The sequence below is a fragment of the Beta vulgaris genome, chromosome 6, assembly GCF_026745355.1.
Source record: "Beta vulgaris subsp. vulgaris cultivar EL10 chromosome 6, EL10.2, whole genome shotgun sequence".
NCBI classification, from domain to species: Eukaryota; Viridiplantae; Streptophyta; class Magnoliopsida; order Caryophyllales; family Amaranthaceae; genus Beta; species Beta vulgaris.
The window spans coordinates 42,698,164-42,715,293 of NC_079207.1; the positions used below are offsets into that span (position 1 = coordinate 42,698,164).

At 36.7% G+C, this 17,130-nt stretch overlaps 1 protein-coding gene and 1 long non-coding RNA gene across 2 annotated transcripts; both read left to right on the forward strand.

The window, feature by feature from the left end:
• The first annotated feature begins 598 nt into the window (after nucleotides 1–598).
• Nucleotides 599–2,787, forward strand: LOC125499066 (uncharacterized). The gene is made up of 2 exons (XR_007275733.2): nucleotides 599–1,212; nucleotides 2,555–2,787. It is a non-coding gene; the product is annotated as an uncharacterized LOC125499066 (long non-coding RNA).
• A 3,901-nt stretch (nucleotides 2,788–6,688) lies between these two features.
• On the forward strand, nucleotides 6,689–14,616 carry LOC104896811 (hypothetical protein). The gene is made up of 3 exons (XM_010683604.4): nucleotides 6,689–7,859; nucleotides 13,802–14,005; nucleotides 14,102–14,616. The coding sequence occupies exons 1-3, from the start codon at nucleotides 6,792–6,794 to the stop codon at nucleotides 14,327–14,329; spliced, it is 1,500 nt and encodes a 499-aa protein (XP_010681906.2). The 5' UTR covers nucleotides 6,689–6,791; the 3' UTR covers nucleotides 14,330–14,616.
• Nucleotides 14,617–17,130: the final 2,514 nt, after the last annotated feature.

Here is a 17,130-nt window from a genome sequence, read left to right on the forward strand (position 1 = left end):
TAGCAACAACATAGATAAAATACAATATGTCTTTTGTGGTTAAGTCATCTTCAAAACTTAAGGGTCAGCATTGGTTATTGTTGATTTTATTCAACAACTTGGTTTAAGAAATTAAAGATTATGGAATTGGTTATAAAGTGATCACTTTTATTACTCAAAGATAAAATATATATATTCTTTGAGTATCTATTATGGTTGGTTTTGTTTGTTGTGTGTATGTTTTAATTTGTGGTTAATATTTAATCAATTAATCACTTAAAACAAAAGATAATGAGTAATAAAAACTCTAATTGGTGCACGTATGGATTGAACACTAGAAGTTAAGGCATATGCTTGTAACCCATGCCTTTTCCAAGATCGCTTGTGTTATAGCCCAAATTTTTAAGCATATTTTAAATAAAGTAGCTAGTTATTAGGCCCGGGATATGCCCCAGGTAAGAAAAAATTTCATTTATTAATATAATACTTTATGATAATAACACTAAATACAACTTAGCCTAGTGGTTAGAACTTTAGTATATGTACTTGAGGTCTTGAAAACTTTAGTAAATACAACACATCTTCTTTTTTTCGCACGCCTTTTAATATATTTGTATAGATTGTGTTTATTAGCTCAACTAAGCTTTAATACCAATGAAAAATTACTTGAGAAACTTGGTTTAACTACAATTATATTAGTGTAGGTTCTAGTAAAAAGAGGTATTGACTTAATGTTTCAAGCTTAAAAAGAAAAAAAAAACCTCATTCTCCGAGTTCTCACTCTTCCTCGTGTCATTAGCCCAAAAACCCAGAACAACACTCCGTCTCATTCGTGTCAAGCAAGAGTTCTCTAAGATTTTGAGTTGTCAATTGCAATTCTCTTAAAAAGCTTCTCAATATCACATTTTACTTTCATAAATTTAGCAACTTGATAATCCAAAATTCATCTTCACTTTCGAATTGGTTAAAGAACCAAACTCTTAATTTTTTTTCTATCTCTTCTGGGTTTGGGTTTGTTGTTTCGTCTGCGGCTACTTGTGTTGCTTGCCGGCGTTGCAGCTGTTGTTATTCCGTCACTTTTCTCTCTTATTTTCGGGTCTGTTGTGGTTGATTCTTCGGCGAGCTGCGAATGTCTCTGCTCCCAAGTTATTTTCTCTCTCTCAACTCTATTGGTTGTCGCTGCTATGGTGGTGCGATCACCATCGGTGTTGTTGTGCGTTGGTATCGTTATGGGTGTGTTTCCTTCTGTGATTTATTGTTCATATGCTGAAGTTGTGGGTTTAGTTCAATTCATTCCTTAAGTTTTGATTATAAGAGAGATCGGTGCCCATGTTTTTCATGTTGATGAATTCTAATTTCTTTGGCAAACATCAAATTCATGTATAACTAGTTTTTTAAATAACCATGTTGAAAAATCGGATTTTGTTTAAGTAAAAGATTGAATCTTTCCTCATATAATAGATTGAGATGGGTTTTGAAACTTTATAATCAAAGATATACTACTCTTAAGATGTTTATGGCTTCTTTTGTTAAAATTTGATGCGTAGAAGTAGTTAAATCAGGTTCTTAATTTAATATAGGTTGTGAGCTTAATTAAATTGGATATTGTTGTGTGATCGATTAGGTGTATATTATGATTTTGAGACATGTATAATCAGTTGGCAGAGTTTAGGATTCAGGAATTGGAATCACGATTTTAGATAATGTATAAATTGGAATCGGTTACGGTGTTGCTTCCTAGTTTCAGAAAACTTTGAGGATAGTTAATAATTATTGTTATTATGGACATGTTAAGTTAATTATTATCTTTTTAAAGAATGCTAAGCGAATGAGATTATATTAGAAAGAATAAGTTAGATTGGTTTTCAATTATTAAAAAAAAAAAAAGGAGTGACTTCTAATTCTTATTATTGTTTATATTGTGGTTACGAACGTTGGTTTATGAAGCTCAAAGGAAATAAGAAAGCTTATAAGAAGTAGTATTCTCATAAATGGATTTGCATATTGAGATAACCTTTATGTTCAGCAAAAAGGTATTTATATGCACTTGCGTGTTATATTGTATTATTGATATCATACATCGTTTATACTCATGGCCATGGTTGTAGATGCATCTTCATGTGTGAATTTTTGGAATATGATTTTGTTCTGTTATTGAAATTGTTCGGAAATATTTGTGCTTCTTGGAATATGATTTGATTATGATAATGAGAAAATGATTTCAAAATTGTTTTAGCTGACATAGATTATGAACTAAGATGAATAGTGGGCAAGGTACAGGTGGAGGGAAATGATTCAAATATGAGTAGACCAGATAAGGTCGAATACCGTGTTATGTTATATTATGTTAAGTTTTCGCATGTACTTGCCAGCGATTTCTGTTACGTGATTAAGCTACGCCAGCGATATATATATGTTAAGTAATGAATTATTTTCCGAACAATTACCAAGTTAGTATATTAAATGAAAAACGTTTACGAAACCAAAATTGTTTTGACTGGCTGAAGAAAAGTTACTAAGTTTTTCGCTCATTTAAGTTTCTGTTTTGTTTTGTATTTTCCTCTGTAATTTACAGGTGTGTGTCGAGGCTTGATGTAGAGCGAAATAGAGAGTTGGTTATGAATTTGTAATTAAATTAATGATTCAGAGGTTGTATTTAGGAGTATATATCCTTATTTGAGAATAAAATATTATATTATTTTGGGAATCGAGTAAGGTATTATGTAATATGGTATTTGGTTCGAAGATAATTTGTTGTGGGCCCTAACCCACATGTCCAGGATCATTTTATAGATTATGTTTCCGCCGCGAGTGAATGTAATTCGAGGTTATTAGTTTTTTATTGAGATTTATGAATGTTAAGTGTAATTAGCTAGCAGTTTGGAAGTGCGGGCTGTTACAGCTTGATCACCATGTCTCTTTTATATATAATTTTGTAGATATCGAATGGTTTTAGGGACAGAGAGCCGCACCTGTTGCCTCGTCTTCTCATTGAAGGCTAGTTTTAGTTTTGAAAAATCATTCATTGCTGATTCAACCTAATCAATTAATTAATTAAGTTATTATTGGAGTCATGTCTTAGTCTAGTGTTAGATGTTTTGCCTACGGAGCATGACTTCTATCTTACTTATGTGGTATCGTGCTAGCAGGTTGTTGTTTATTTATTCTAAGACTTTATGTGCCCATCTTTCGTACGTATTATTTGGTGAGTAATTGCTTACATAAATAGACCATATCTCTTTTTCAAGTGAGAGTCCATGATACATATAAATGCAAATATAACTATTTTGTTTATTTATTTTCATATTCTCGGTTGGATTGTTTTAAAGTTTCTGTAATATTATTTTGAGATTTGTATGAAACTCTAGAGTTGTTTAAAGTTATTTGTCATTTGATGCTTAGTTTACTTAGTAGTTTACTTGACTAAGTGTATAGAAGTTTTCTCCCTGCGTTGCTGAGAGATACAACAGACTTAAATCACTTCATAATATATCCAATTGTTTAGAACAATTCAATAGCTTTTTACTGTAACAATCCGATAATTCTCTCTTTTTCCAAAATACCTTTTCAATATAAAACTTAGAGAATCATCAAAGCATTATCGCCCATGTGATAACGTATCGGCTTATTCAAAATTTTGTAGCGGAAAACATATAACTAAACTTTAGGATTGAAATATAATAAATAATCAAAGTACATTAAAACCAAACAACACTACCAATGTTAACCTCAAACCAAACTTAAATATAAAGTATCTACGAAAGCAATAATTCAATAAATGTGCTACACAAGCTCTCCATTCCCAAATCCCCATGATGTAACATCTGCACACCTGTAGATGTCAATGCATTAAAGAATCTGCTCACCAAAAATGTGTCATCACAAGATCAATAAGGCAAATAAAGCCATGATCCACACACACAAATAAATCACGTAATCAACAAAGCTGAGTACTACATAATAATAAATAAACATTTCTAGCACGATACTAATAAATATTAAGCAGAGATAAATAATAATATAACAATCTAACAATCTGTAGATAACTTTTACTCAACTAAACTTTAACCATCTTTTTATTACTGTAATGGAATAGTTATTGGACCGGGTTGTCTATCTAAAAACAAGCCTTCACCTAGGAAGACGAAATACGGGCGCAACTCCGTATTCCATAATGACCTGTGATATCGAGGAATCTTTTAATAAAAATAGGAACGTGATCAATCCAATTCCCTGAAAAAGCCATGGCACGCTCACCATGTACCCCAACTCCTGCTTGTCCAACTTCAGACGTGCACCAGTCTGAAGTTTATTACTATCCAAGTTCCACTGTACATGATTTACCAATTATTACTTGTTATAACACATAAGCAATACAAATACATATAATTAGTCATTCACAATTATATTCCTTTTTATCTTAGGATTAAATAAGTGATCATACAACTTACAACCCAAGATCAATTCCTTCTTTATTTCAATCCTTCTTATTTGTTAAACCTAGCCAACAACCAACATACCTTTCAAAGGTAGAAATTATCAACTTACCAAATAAGGCACACAATCTTCATCAAATACTGAAAATAATAAAATAAGGGAACTCATGATTCAATCATGATCCAACTCAATAAATATATCAATTCCCCCATGTGAATTAATAAATAAAGTTCTCAACCAACATTATTATTGCATCAATATTTTATACAAACATGATTATATCTCATAATTAAATCTCATACTTAACATGTTCGCACACAGGCATAAGACATGTAAAACTCAATCATAATTGAAATCATATATGAACTCACAATGTTCCTATACATGATCCTATATAACTTTTCCTTCCTAAAATCATGATACTTCCTCAAACAACATATAAGTATATACGTACCTTGTGTAAACAAATTGGTGGCCATATTTGGCTATATTCCTTCTGTGAGCTATCCTCATCCAACTCTAGCAAGTTGGCTCTGTTGTTAGGCGGGACCCGTTTCTTCGTGGAAGGGAAACAGTTGTACTTGGCTAGTTTTCTTCTTTGGGTGGCCTTCGTTGGATTGTTAGGACCCTTCTAAATGAATAATCGAAGTATGGCCCTACCTTTTTGGTCGACTTCCTTAAGCAAGCAAGGCGTGTCCAAGCTTTTCTTTATAGTCTCGGTTTCTTTAGACGATGGTGTTCTTGACTTGTTATTTTTTTGCTGCAAAAAAATGCCCCAACGTCAACGGGGTTGGCAGATTAACAGGTGGCTGCAAAGAAGCGACCATGAGCGACTGGGACCAACCACCCTCGGAAAAAATCCAACGGATTCACAACTAAGAAGAAGGCATACCATCCATCCGCTCAGAAGGTTCACAAGCCTCTGAAGGTGGACGATTCATCGACCATCATTCCATTTATGGGGGATGTCGCTCCCACCTCAACTCCTTTAGTCGTTGAGCAGCCGGACGCGGTTAATACTATTAAAGATAAGCCTGAAGTGGTTGAGGAGACAAATGAACAGCCGGATGCGGCTGTTAAGCAAGGCTCGACAAATAATAGTGGCCGGCCATGTTGCCTGGGTAGTGGCTCTAATGCCACCATCTTAAAGATCCGCTTCCCTATCATCGGGTGAGTCGTACTACTCCAATGTAGTTCAAACACTACGGATTGGTGGACGTCCAATGAGTCCATCCAACAAACTAGCAGACTAGCAGAAATCATCCCTATCAAGGACACTAACTCATCTCTTCTTTCAAATAAGGGTAGGGGACCTGCTGTTGCCACTCCTGTAGCTCCTCCTGCAGAATCGGACGACAAGTCCTCTATCGCTTTTGCTAAGATGACGAAGGCTGACCGGGAGAAGCTCAAGCCAGAGCTCTTTAGATGCTTCCCTGAGTCCTACATAAAGGCTTGGATGGTGCATCTTCTGGACATGTAGGCTACATAGACCTCGGCATGGGCCGGGCCGACCTTGTTCACGGGCTCGCCCCACGGACTTTTAGAAATGGTGGGCCGGGTCGGGCCCAAGCCCATGAGTGGCGGGCCAGGCTTAAAATTTTCAGATTTTTTCCACGGCCCGGCCTAGGCCCACAATTCCGCGAGCCGGGCTCGTGCCTCCTGCGGGTCTAGCCCGTGTTTTATGTTATTTTTTTGTATTTTTGACAGTTTTAGGCTAAAAAAGAAAGGAAATGAGCTTTCGGCACACGCGGGCTCGTGCCGGTGCGGGCCTGAAATAAATTTTCTTGACCGTGACAGGGCCACGGCCCACGTAGCGGACAATGGGCCGGGCGTCGAGTGGTCTCGTGCCGAGCCGGCCCATGCACACCTCTAAGGCTACATGTCTCAACTTGCTGCTGAGGTGCATTTTCTTGCCATCTTTATTTAGTACTTGCAACTAAAATGTTCTTCTTTAACTCGTCAAAAGATAAATCAACACTAAATTAGTAAGATCAAAAAATTAAATTTCATAGAAAATATATATTATGATAAACGGGTCGGACGGACTGCAAATCCTTGTTCCCCAGTTCAAATCCGGGTGTCGCCTGATATTCTAATTAGGTTATGCATATTCGCCTATTAATATTAGCGAGCCGAGCATTTAGAATTTTTTTTCAATAGTTAGATGTCCAATCCCGCAACTTTAACGGGCCGTGAACAGCTCTAGTAAAACACCATAAAAGCCCATTCATGAACACGTTTTTATCAATTTCAGACTTCAGAGTCACTTATAGTAATTCGATAGCGCTCTCTCTCTTTGGTTGGCAATCATCTTCTCTCTCTAGTCTCTAGTCTCTAGTCTCTAGTCTCTCGTCTCAAATCTCAAGTTGTCAACCATGGCGAAACGATCGACGAGTTCTCTATGGTTCACACCAGTAAGCTCTATGTTACTCCCCCGAAACGGTGACGCAATCTGCTACACTCTGGCTCTTCTTTCTCTCCTCTCCCTCCTCCTCCACCACCTCTCTCTCTCCACTCTGGCCTCTCCTCCTCCGCCTCACTTCGAAGGCTTCGGCGATGAATTCGATGACACCCTCGACGAACCACCGATTCAACTCACCGATCTCCCTCCTTCTCCCACTTTGACTCAGTCCGATTCCCAAACTCACCATGGCCCACCTCCTCCTCCATCAGATCCTCAATCTCAATCTCAATCTCAATCTCAATCTCAATCTCTATCCCCCGGTTCTTCTCCTTCCCAATTCGAGTACTGGGATGAAGATGAATTTGAAGGTCTTCCCATCCCCACTACTGAATACGAAACCACGAAGAAAAGCTCTGAAACCCAAGAAGAGAAAAGCTTTGAAACCCAAGACGAGGTGCCGGGGCCGTCTCCGTCGTTGGTATCGTTATACTGGATTGAGATCACGTGTTTGAGTTTCTTGATTGTGTTCGGGATTAATTACTTTACTGGGAAGAGAGAGAACGAGAATTTGGCTTTAGCTTGGGCGGCGAAATTCGGGACCAAGGAGAGTATCTTCGAGAAGAATTTTTCTTTGCTTGGGGTCGGCGAGGGTGAAGATTCACCGTTGTTGTTGAAAGAAGGGCAGAATGTGTTTAAGTTCTATGCCAGTGGTAGGCGTTACTGCCAAGGCCTTTTAGCCACCATGGAGTTGAAGAGCAGGCATGATTTGATATCAAGGATTTACAATGCTGTTGTGCCGTGCAAGGATGAGATTCATCTCGAGGTTTATATGAACGATGAAGCTATGGATCAGGTCGTTTTCGCTGTTGCCAGGAAGAAGCCGGCTAAAGCTATGCTTAAGGAGTTGCCGGATCTTCAGAAGTTTTCTTCTTTGATGTCCCCACCAAGTAATAAGAAGTGGGTTCCTGAAGACTTGAGTATTATCTCTGAGTCTAAGGAGGTTGCTGCTGATTTAATCACTGAGGTAGTGCTTGATCAGGTATAATTTCGAGTTTTGAGCTCTTGTTACTATTTCTTTGATTCTGAGTTTCTGGATGTTGTCATGGGTTTTAAGCTATTATTAATTAAAGCATTCTTTTTCATGTGTATAAAAATTGGTTTTACTTATGTATGATGGTGTCATATGCCTGTTTGTGGGATGATTTGAGTTATGGTCTTTGGTATATACTATGTTGTTTAATATGAGATCATAAGTTTATAAGTGTCCTCAGCAGTTGTTTCTTTAGGAGATGGAGCTTTTATTGAAAGTTATCATAATCTGGAACAGTGCTTTATAAATGTTCTCTGAGGTGTTCTATCCTCAACGTTAAAAATCACAACAGTAGGTATATGACCAAGCAATATACAATTGTTGACTTCACGCTTCGGTGAATCGGTTTTAATGTGAATATTAGGAAGATGCCCGGTATGTTAGTTAATTTCATCTGCTAAGTTGTAGGTAGTATGATATATTTTTAAGAATGTTTTGATAGTTAATGGTTTTTGTATTTTTATGTTTTAGTTATTAAGTTCATGCTGTAGAAAGGTTGGATATATATCCTTTACCGCAGCTGTCTCTAATTGCTTTGTTCGTATCAAGGAAACCAATTAACAAGACTAGCAGTCCTCATGTCAATTATTGCATATAGCTTGGTTTCATGAGCATTGTGCTATGAACTGATATTATGGAGGAGGGTAATTAAGGTATTATCTTAATTCGTAGCTTGGGGAATAAGCTAGTTCGTTGTGCTAAGGAAATTACATTATATATATAGGGATAATTAGAGAGAAAAAAGAGGTTGAAAATCGTTAAGAAAATTGGGTGAGCTTTTAAGAGTTCAATGGGAGAGAACAAGCCTCTTGAAAGCTTGTAGTTATCCTTTTTATTGTTGTAATTTCAGTTTATAAATCAAATGTCTTCTTCTTTTGTATTTTCTACCATTAATGGTATCCAAGTTATGTTGGTTTATAACAAATGGTACCAGAGTCGGTGCAACACAATTCTAGGAGATTAGAGTGCTGATCTTCGAATTTAAAAAGAAAAAATCGTCAATGGAGTTCGCCGGAGAAAGTGGAGCGGAATAGATGCAAGGGTGGATCTACGAGGAATTGGCCTACATTAAGAGCAAAAGAGAACGAGGAAACTCAAGGAGCGAAGAATCCGTAGAGAGCTTCAACTTCATGAGTTTGATAGAAATAATGTGGATGACTGGATTTTACTGATGGAGGACTCCTTCAAATTTTTCCAATTAGATAAAGAGACAAGGTTAAAGGCTTCCATAATAGCACTTGACGGCGAAGCGCAGTGGTTATTAAAAAAGGAACACGGGTGGTGGCCATTCAATGTGGCAGCAATTGAAAAAACAAGTCAAGCTACGGTGTGGTTCTTTACGGCCAACTCCAATGAATTTCATTACACCTACTGTCGAATTGACTCCAGCGGTTGAAGAGACACATAATCGGGTACCACATCTGGTGAAAAGCAATAAGGGTGATGTCTTGGGGCGGGTCATCACTGGAAAGTGTGGAGGTGAGAACAAGGAAAACTTAACCGCCATTAATGTGGAGAAACATCCAAAAACAAAAGGTGAATCACATGGAAGTGGTAGATCTGGTTGTGATTAGCGCATTTTCACGACCAATGGAGGTGTAAGAGATGCTGCCAGAAATTATAGGATAGGCGGAGCAATTTTAGTAGAGTGTGGAGGGGTCGGTGACGCCACGTCAGGCGGTGGTCCAGGTTTCTTCACCGGCGCTAACGAACTTCGATAACAGTTGTTAATCTGACGCCAAGTTTGTTTGAAGTCGGTGGCTCTTGCAGTTAGGGGTGTAAGCGAACTACGAAAAGTCCAAAGTCTAATCTAGTCCAAAGAAGTGAGTATAAATCTAGTCTGAAAATATTTGGACTCGAAAATTCGAGTTGGAGTCCAAAAAAAAAAAATTCAGTCTAGTTCGGTCCAAAAATATTTATATATATATATATATATATATATATAACGTTTTGATATATAATGTAAAAAATGTATGCAGCTTATTTTATGGAATGTATATAATGAGGTTGATTTTTAAAATTCAATGATGAGAAAACATTATTAATCATTGAATCTAAATCGTGAAAAAAATATATTATAATCAGACTGGATTGGACTGGATTCAGATTCAATAAAAAATTATCGGACTAGATTCAATTGGAGTCAAAAAAAATTGGATCGAAGTTGGATTCAATTTGTCGAGTCCAAAAAATTTTGGACTTGATTTGGATTTGGCAAAGTCCAATCCAGTCCAATCTACTTACACCCCTACTTGCAGTGGTTTTCGCACAGATTTTGCAGCACGTGGTGCTTTGTGTTGTTGCCGGCGAGGGATAAGTTAGCTTTACTAGGAAGCCAGTTGGTTGAAGAGAGATATTCATAAATGGGGGATTCGGTGCGAGTGGCTCGGGTGGTGTCTTGGGAAACATTTCAGGTTAGGTTTCTTCAGTGGTGAAAACTCTAGTAGTGAAAATCTTGCTGAAAAAAGTGGTGCATCATATGAAGATGGTAGATCTGGTGGTAATGGGAACATTTTTTGGGTCGAAACATCAATGGGTTTCTAAAAATTGCATCAAGTTTTGGGGTGAAAGAACTGTATTGGGTGGTGCCCGATGACTTCGCAGAAGGGTTTAATGGTGGAGGTCAAGGAGATTTCATTGGTGTCCCGAGTGTTTGTGTTGGTGGTGGAAATGTTTGAGTGGGTTGAGAGTAGAGGAGAAGGAATAGATGAAGAAGGATCCTTGGGTTGCAGATCTAATGGTAGTTGAGGCGTAATTTCCGGTGGTGAAGGACCGGGCAGTGGCGTGAAGCATCTGATCAGTGGCAAGGCAAGGTGGCAGCCTCTAAGCTTCTTCCATAAGGTTTCAGTGGTGATCCGTTTTGAGAATGTGTTGCCCTGGAGAAGAATCTAGGAATGGATACTAAGGGCACTCTTGTAATCACACGACAAAACTATACCCAGGTTAATGAGAATCACGTGCCTGCTCCTCTTCATTTTCATTTAGTACCTATTTAAAGGAGCAAAGCCCACTTCTGGAGCCCATATTTCCAAAGCCTTTGCAAATCTTCAGCTTTTACATTACATGAACCCTGCTGAATGTCTTATAAACATCCCATCCTTTACAATAACCCATCTCCGCTGTCAAAACCGAACTTATCTACCCAACTCACGACCCTACCCAATACATCTGCTATTTCAAAACCCACCTTTCTCATCTCAGTTTTATCCCCATTATCCCACCTCACACTTCAACATCCCACCTAGCCAATCTCCTACTCATTCCACCCATTATTTTACCTCCCAAATTTCATCTTTCACCCTGCAAAATTAAACCCACCCAACTTCTTTCTTTCCAGCTTCATCTCCTTTATGATTCCCCTAAACCAATTTTCTTACCCCATGTGCTCAACACTTCACATACCTTCCACCAGCCTTCCAACTAACAAACCCAACATCTTCTAAATTGAACTTTCCACCCACTTTTCCAACCAACAAAACACCACCGTCAACACCAGATGTACAAGGGCTCACCGATGAGGAGCTTGAGCATGAGTGGAAGTTGGGCATCAATTTACAGAAAGTCACTATCAAGCACTGCCAAGGCCGGGAATTTCGTGCTGACGACTATCCACCTTGAGGACAAGGTGGAAGTTCGGGGGGGGGGGGGGGGGCGATAATGCTATGAACTGATATTATTGGGGAGGGTAATTAAGGTATTATCTTGATTCGTAGCCTGGGGAATAAGTTAGGTAGTTGTGCTAAGGAAATTACACTATATATAGGTATAATTAGAGAGAGAAAAGGAGGTTGGAAATTGTTAAGAATATTGGGTAAGCTTTTAAGAGTTTAATGAGAGAGAACAAGCCTCTCGAAAGCTTGTAGTTATCCTTTTATTTCTGTAATTTCAGTTTATGAATCAAATACTCTTTTTCTTCCTTATTTTCTGCCATTAATGGTGTCCAAGTTATGTTAGTTCATAATACATTGTTAACTATAGACAAATACTTTGGCTTGTATGTCACTTATTTTTGTTTGTTAGTCGATAGATTACAGGGGAAGTTTGGGCATAGACCTATATCTGTTGGTTCCTCTGATTACCTTTTTCTGACATTGTTTTTCTTGTTCAAACAGTCTTAAATATCTGGGCTTAACTCGATGTGCTAACTTATAGCCTTGTTAATTTGAGGTATCCTACTGTTGGGATATGTGTCAAGTAGTCAAACTTACCTGGATCATCAGGCACAGAAAATAACAGTGGTTTGAGCTCAAATATAAACCTGTAATCAGCTCATTCGTGGTGACTGGAGATGGATGCTTCGGCTTTTACATTGCCTGTGCAACTGCCTTAAATAGATGCAAGCTTTTATGAATGGCTTTTTTTAAAAAAAAAATAACTGTGCATGTCTACTTCATGGCTTCAAGCACCTGTCTGCTAATGGATATCAATTAAGCAGCATATGGGTCTTTGTTGGATTACTTGTATAGTTGTGATGTTATAGTTACAAAATGCACCTTTCAGCTGATATATTCTTTGCTTCTATTATGTCGTGTTCTATCTGTCAAGGATGTAACTGAAAATTATTTGAATCTCATAAATTAGTTGACATTGAGTTTGCATAGGTGTGTATGTAATGGTACATGATATATATGAGTTGATGCTAGATTTTTCACCGTAGTACCTAAATATGTGTGCCGAGTGTGTCTTGTTATTTGAATCTGCATGGACTTGTGTCTCTTACTCTTTGATTGTGAGATATCATATACTACACTTATCTTCTCCTAAAAGCTGGTGGATTAACTTTGAATTATTGCTATAAGAAATTGTGAGACTTTTTTTCGGTATGTATGCATGCACCCTTCTCTATGCCTCCTCATTTTGAGCTGGTGATTAGCTTGTTTCTCAATTGGATTATTAGCCAATTCATCTTTCGGTTACTTGCTAACTTACCTAGACTTGTCTTGATTGTGAAATATTGCTTTCAATGTGGTGTTTTTCAAGTAGAAGGGGTTCCTGCCATCCTGCACCCTCTTACCATTTGATACCATCTGATATTGACTCAAATAGCTGGGCGAAAATGAATGAGATAAAGAATTTGAGTTTTCTACTCTGAGAAACTACAGCAATATGAGGATAATTGCAAACTTTCACGAGGCTTGTTTTCCCAAATTCGATAAGAAACTAAAGCAAGCACTTCACAATATTCAAGATGCTTTGCGTGTCCCTAATCTTCTCTATTTATAGTATCTTTCCTTTAACTAACTCTCTGCCTTCTTAGAGAAGCTAACTCCACAGTATTACAATGTGATTTCTAGATTACCTCTTCCTTGATCCCCAATAACTGGTGCATTACAACCTCCCATCCAGGACATGGAATAAAATTCTAAAAGGAAAAGGCATTATGAAGTTTGTTATTGGAGCAATTTGTAAACATGAATATGGGTCTATCTACTTGCCACTATGGATAGGTGGAAGTATCCCTTCTCGATCTTATAACATTCGTCAATAAACAATATGTTGAATATCTCTGTCTGGATCCGTTTCAGAATAAGGGCATACTCTGGAGTGAATACTCTTTTGGTTTGCTCCAACATGTAAACTCTGCAACCATTTCGCTAGGAAGGGATCTATGATCTTCTTTACCCAATCATGGGCTCTTTTTGTGTATGTACTTATTCTAGTCGTTTACTCGTTTATATATTATCCATTCTTGGACATTCTTTCGTTTACATCACAAGGATCACCCTCAAGTATTTAAAATCAATTGCTAAATCAGGTGTCAAACCCTTGAATCTTCTCTGTATTCCGTCTCACTCCTCCTCTGTCTGCTGAGCTCTTTGTCTCTCCCGTCCATGCATGTGTGCATCTTTTGTACAACTGTTGATGAGGTCATCTATTCTATTGTTTTGCAGGTATTGGGAGAGAAATCATTTGAGAAGTTTGGGAAGTATTTTATCTCGATGCATTTCTCAGATCAACTATCAGGAATCCATAAAAAGAAATTGATGTTTAAGTTTGCTCTACCAGATCATAAAAACATGGCTGACATGACTCGGCTTGTGGCTTTGGTGCCATATTACATTGATTTGATTGGACGATACAAATTGAGTTCACAGGTTGATAGTTTTACAGTTTCAATGTTCTTATTAGAACATGTTTAGAACATGTTTTGTTGTTCATCATGACTAAGAAATTATTCCTGCAAATTACAGGCACGTTCAAAAACTGATGCAACCAGAGTCAAGGCTGCTCTAGAGGCATACAAAGAATTGCAGAATGCTAGGCAAGAGTCCATGCAGAGGAAGAAAGTAGAGAGGAGGAAGATGCTCGAGGAGGCTGAGGCAAAGTTGAGTGCTGAGGCCATTCGCAAAAAAGATGCGAAAGAACGCTCTCGTCAGATGAAAAAAGGAATGCCAAAAATGAAGATGACTCGTGCATAAAATTTGAAGTCCCGTTGGGTAATGTTATCCTATAAATCATGCCATCATTTGTATGTCACTGATTGCTGGTGCTTCGTTTCTCGATAGAATAACTTTCCTTTGTTATCTGATCACTTATTTACTTGAAGATGTATGAGCAACAACTTACATTACAACATCTACTGTTCTTTCCGATGTTGTCAGATTACCGTCCGTAGTTTTTAGGGTGTATTTGGAATGTAGTCACAAATTAGTATGTTTTGACTTAAGCAGCTGTTTTATTAACTTCCAAAGCAGAACTTTCTCAATATCCATTCTTTAGGAAACTCCACTTTGTCGGGGATTAACGGTTATAATAGCTTTTAGATATTGCAGTAGTTGTTAGCGGGTTATATAGATGTATTTCCTCCGTTTTTAAATAGAGTCCTTATTTCTTTCGGATACAAGTGTTAAGGAGAAAGAATTTGTCTTGTAAGAGTCCGCCTATTTTTAAAATGAAATTAAGTAATGATAAGCCTAATATTAAAAAGAAAATTAGTTCAATAGTGACTAGGTTAATTTCTTTCAGTGAGTAGTTTAATTAATTTAGTTACTAGGTCTACTTTTATATTGAAATTAGATCGTCTTTTTTAATGATCTTTAAAGGAGAAATCATAAGGGGGAACCTTAGTTGTATGAAATTAGAATTAAAAATTGAACTTTTTATGAATTGTTTATCGAGGAAGTGGGTAATATTAAAAAAAAAATGAAAGCTATATGATATTTAACTGGTGGATCCATACCAAATAAGGAAATGAGACATCTATTTGAGACAGATATAAATCGAAAAACGGAAAAATCGAAATTATATTTATGGATGGAGGGAGTAGTTGTTAGCGGTTTACATAGATGTAGTTGCCAATAGTAGTTGTTAGCGATAGCGTATAAGTTAAATATGTACTCTCTCCGTCCCATAATATAGTGCTTGCATTCCTCTTTGGGCGTCCCAAAATGTTGTGCCTATTTCTTTTTTATCAATTTATTTGGACTAAATTATCCTTCATTTCTACATAAAGCTTTCCAAAATACCCCTACTTTCTTTTAAAATATGTGCCTTTACACCATTCCAAGATATATTTATTGCTGTCTCTTCATTTCTATTTTATTTAAAGGAAAAGAAGAAAAAACTAGTTCCAAGACAAAAATACCCAATAAACATTTACTTAAATATATATTTTTGTGAAATCCTAAAACTCTTTCCATTTTCCTTAATTCTTGTGAAAAATGAGAAGTAAGCACTATATTGCACTATATTATGGGACGGAGGGAGTAAAATATAAGTGCTTGGCCAAAGTAGTTGTTGGAATCGAAAAAATAACAATAAAGAATATATATTTAGCTATAGAATTAATTACAACACTTTGATTAATTCGCTGGAAAAATTGTCAAAGTTTATCCCAGTTTGGGCGGTCTTTTGATATATAATCCTAAATATTATTTCTTCCAATCAAATACCAACTTTTCATTGGTTCGTTCTTTTATTGGTGTTCTTCTGATATTACATGTGAAAACTATATTGGACTCTTTTTATTATTATTTATTTTTTAAATATAAAATGTAATCTTTTCCCTTTTAAATTTAAGTAAAACAACCCAATTAATACCCAACCACTCATTTACACTTCCTCAAAATAATAAACCAAAATAAAAATTTTAATCGTTAAATCATTAAACTACTTCTCTAAGGGCATGTTCTCTTCGGCATAAATGAACTGAACTGAACTGAAATGAAATGAACTGAAATGATCTGAACTGAACTGATCTGAACTGAATTGAACTGAAGTGAACTGAATTGAACTGAACTGAAATGAATAGTGATATGTGAGAGTAAAAGTATTGTCAAGAGCTGAACTGAACTGAACTGAATTGAACTGAACTAAACTGAACTGAACTGAAAATAAGATGGGGAACATGCCCTAATAGCCTCGATTTCTAAATGGTCCTATTTTAGTTTTAACTAGTTTTGAAGTCTGGCATTGCACGGGTTGTTGTTTATATTTATTTTTTTTGCAATTTTTTTTGTAAACATTGTTGATTCTGTGTTGCTGTAAAATAAGATTTTTCAACACCATTTTATTTACATACTTCCTCTATTCTTTTTCTATTGCAATAATCACCACTTTGGATAGTTTTATGTATTTGGACCACTCCACTTTTAGTAAAAAACAACTATAATTGACAATATTGTCTTTACTTTATGTTAATAAAATCGTCATTAAATTACTCATCAAATTGTTTCATAAAGTTGCATTTACTTTATTAAGGATTTACTTATCCCCTACACTTGTTAATTAACGGGGTACCTCTATGCTAAACTATCCATTTTATCATTTTCTTAAAAACTATGCAAACCCATTGTTGCAGTAGAAAAAGAACGGAGAAAATATTTGTCATTATACTCTTATTTATAGACTTTTTATTGTGATATATAAATTTTATAGTTTTTAATATTAAACAAAATATTGCAGCTAAGTCTATTATTAAATAGTATCCCGATAATTGGTATGACTAACACAATTTTAACATGAAGAACACCCCAATGATACTTGAAGAAATTAGAGGGTACTTAATTAAGGGAAGTGCTAAACGCAACCCCTATTTACTAAACACAACCTTCTAAACCCTCATTCCCCACCACCACCCCCAACAACCCAGAGAACTCCCACCACCACCTCCACCACCCACCTGAAATTCGAACCACCCACCCATCCACCGAAAACCCCATCCCACCCACCCGAAAACCCCACCCAGCCACCGAAAAGTCCACCCCACCCGCCGAAATCC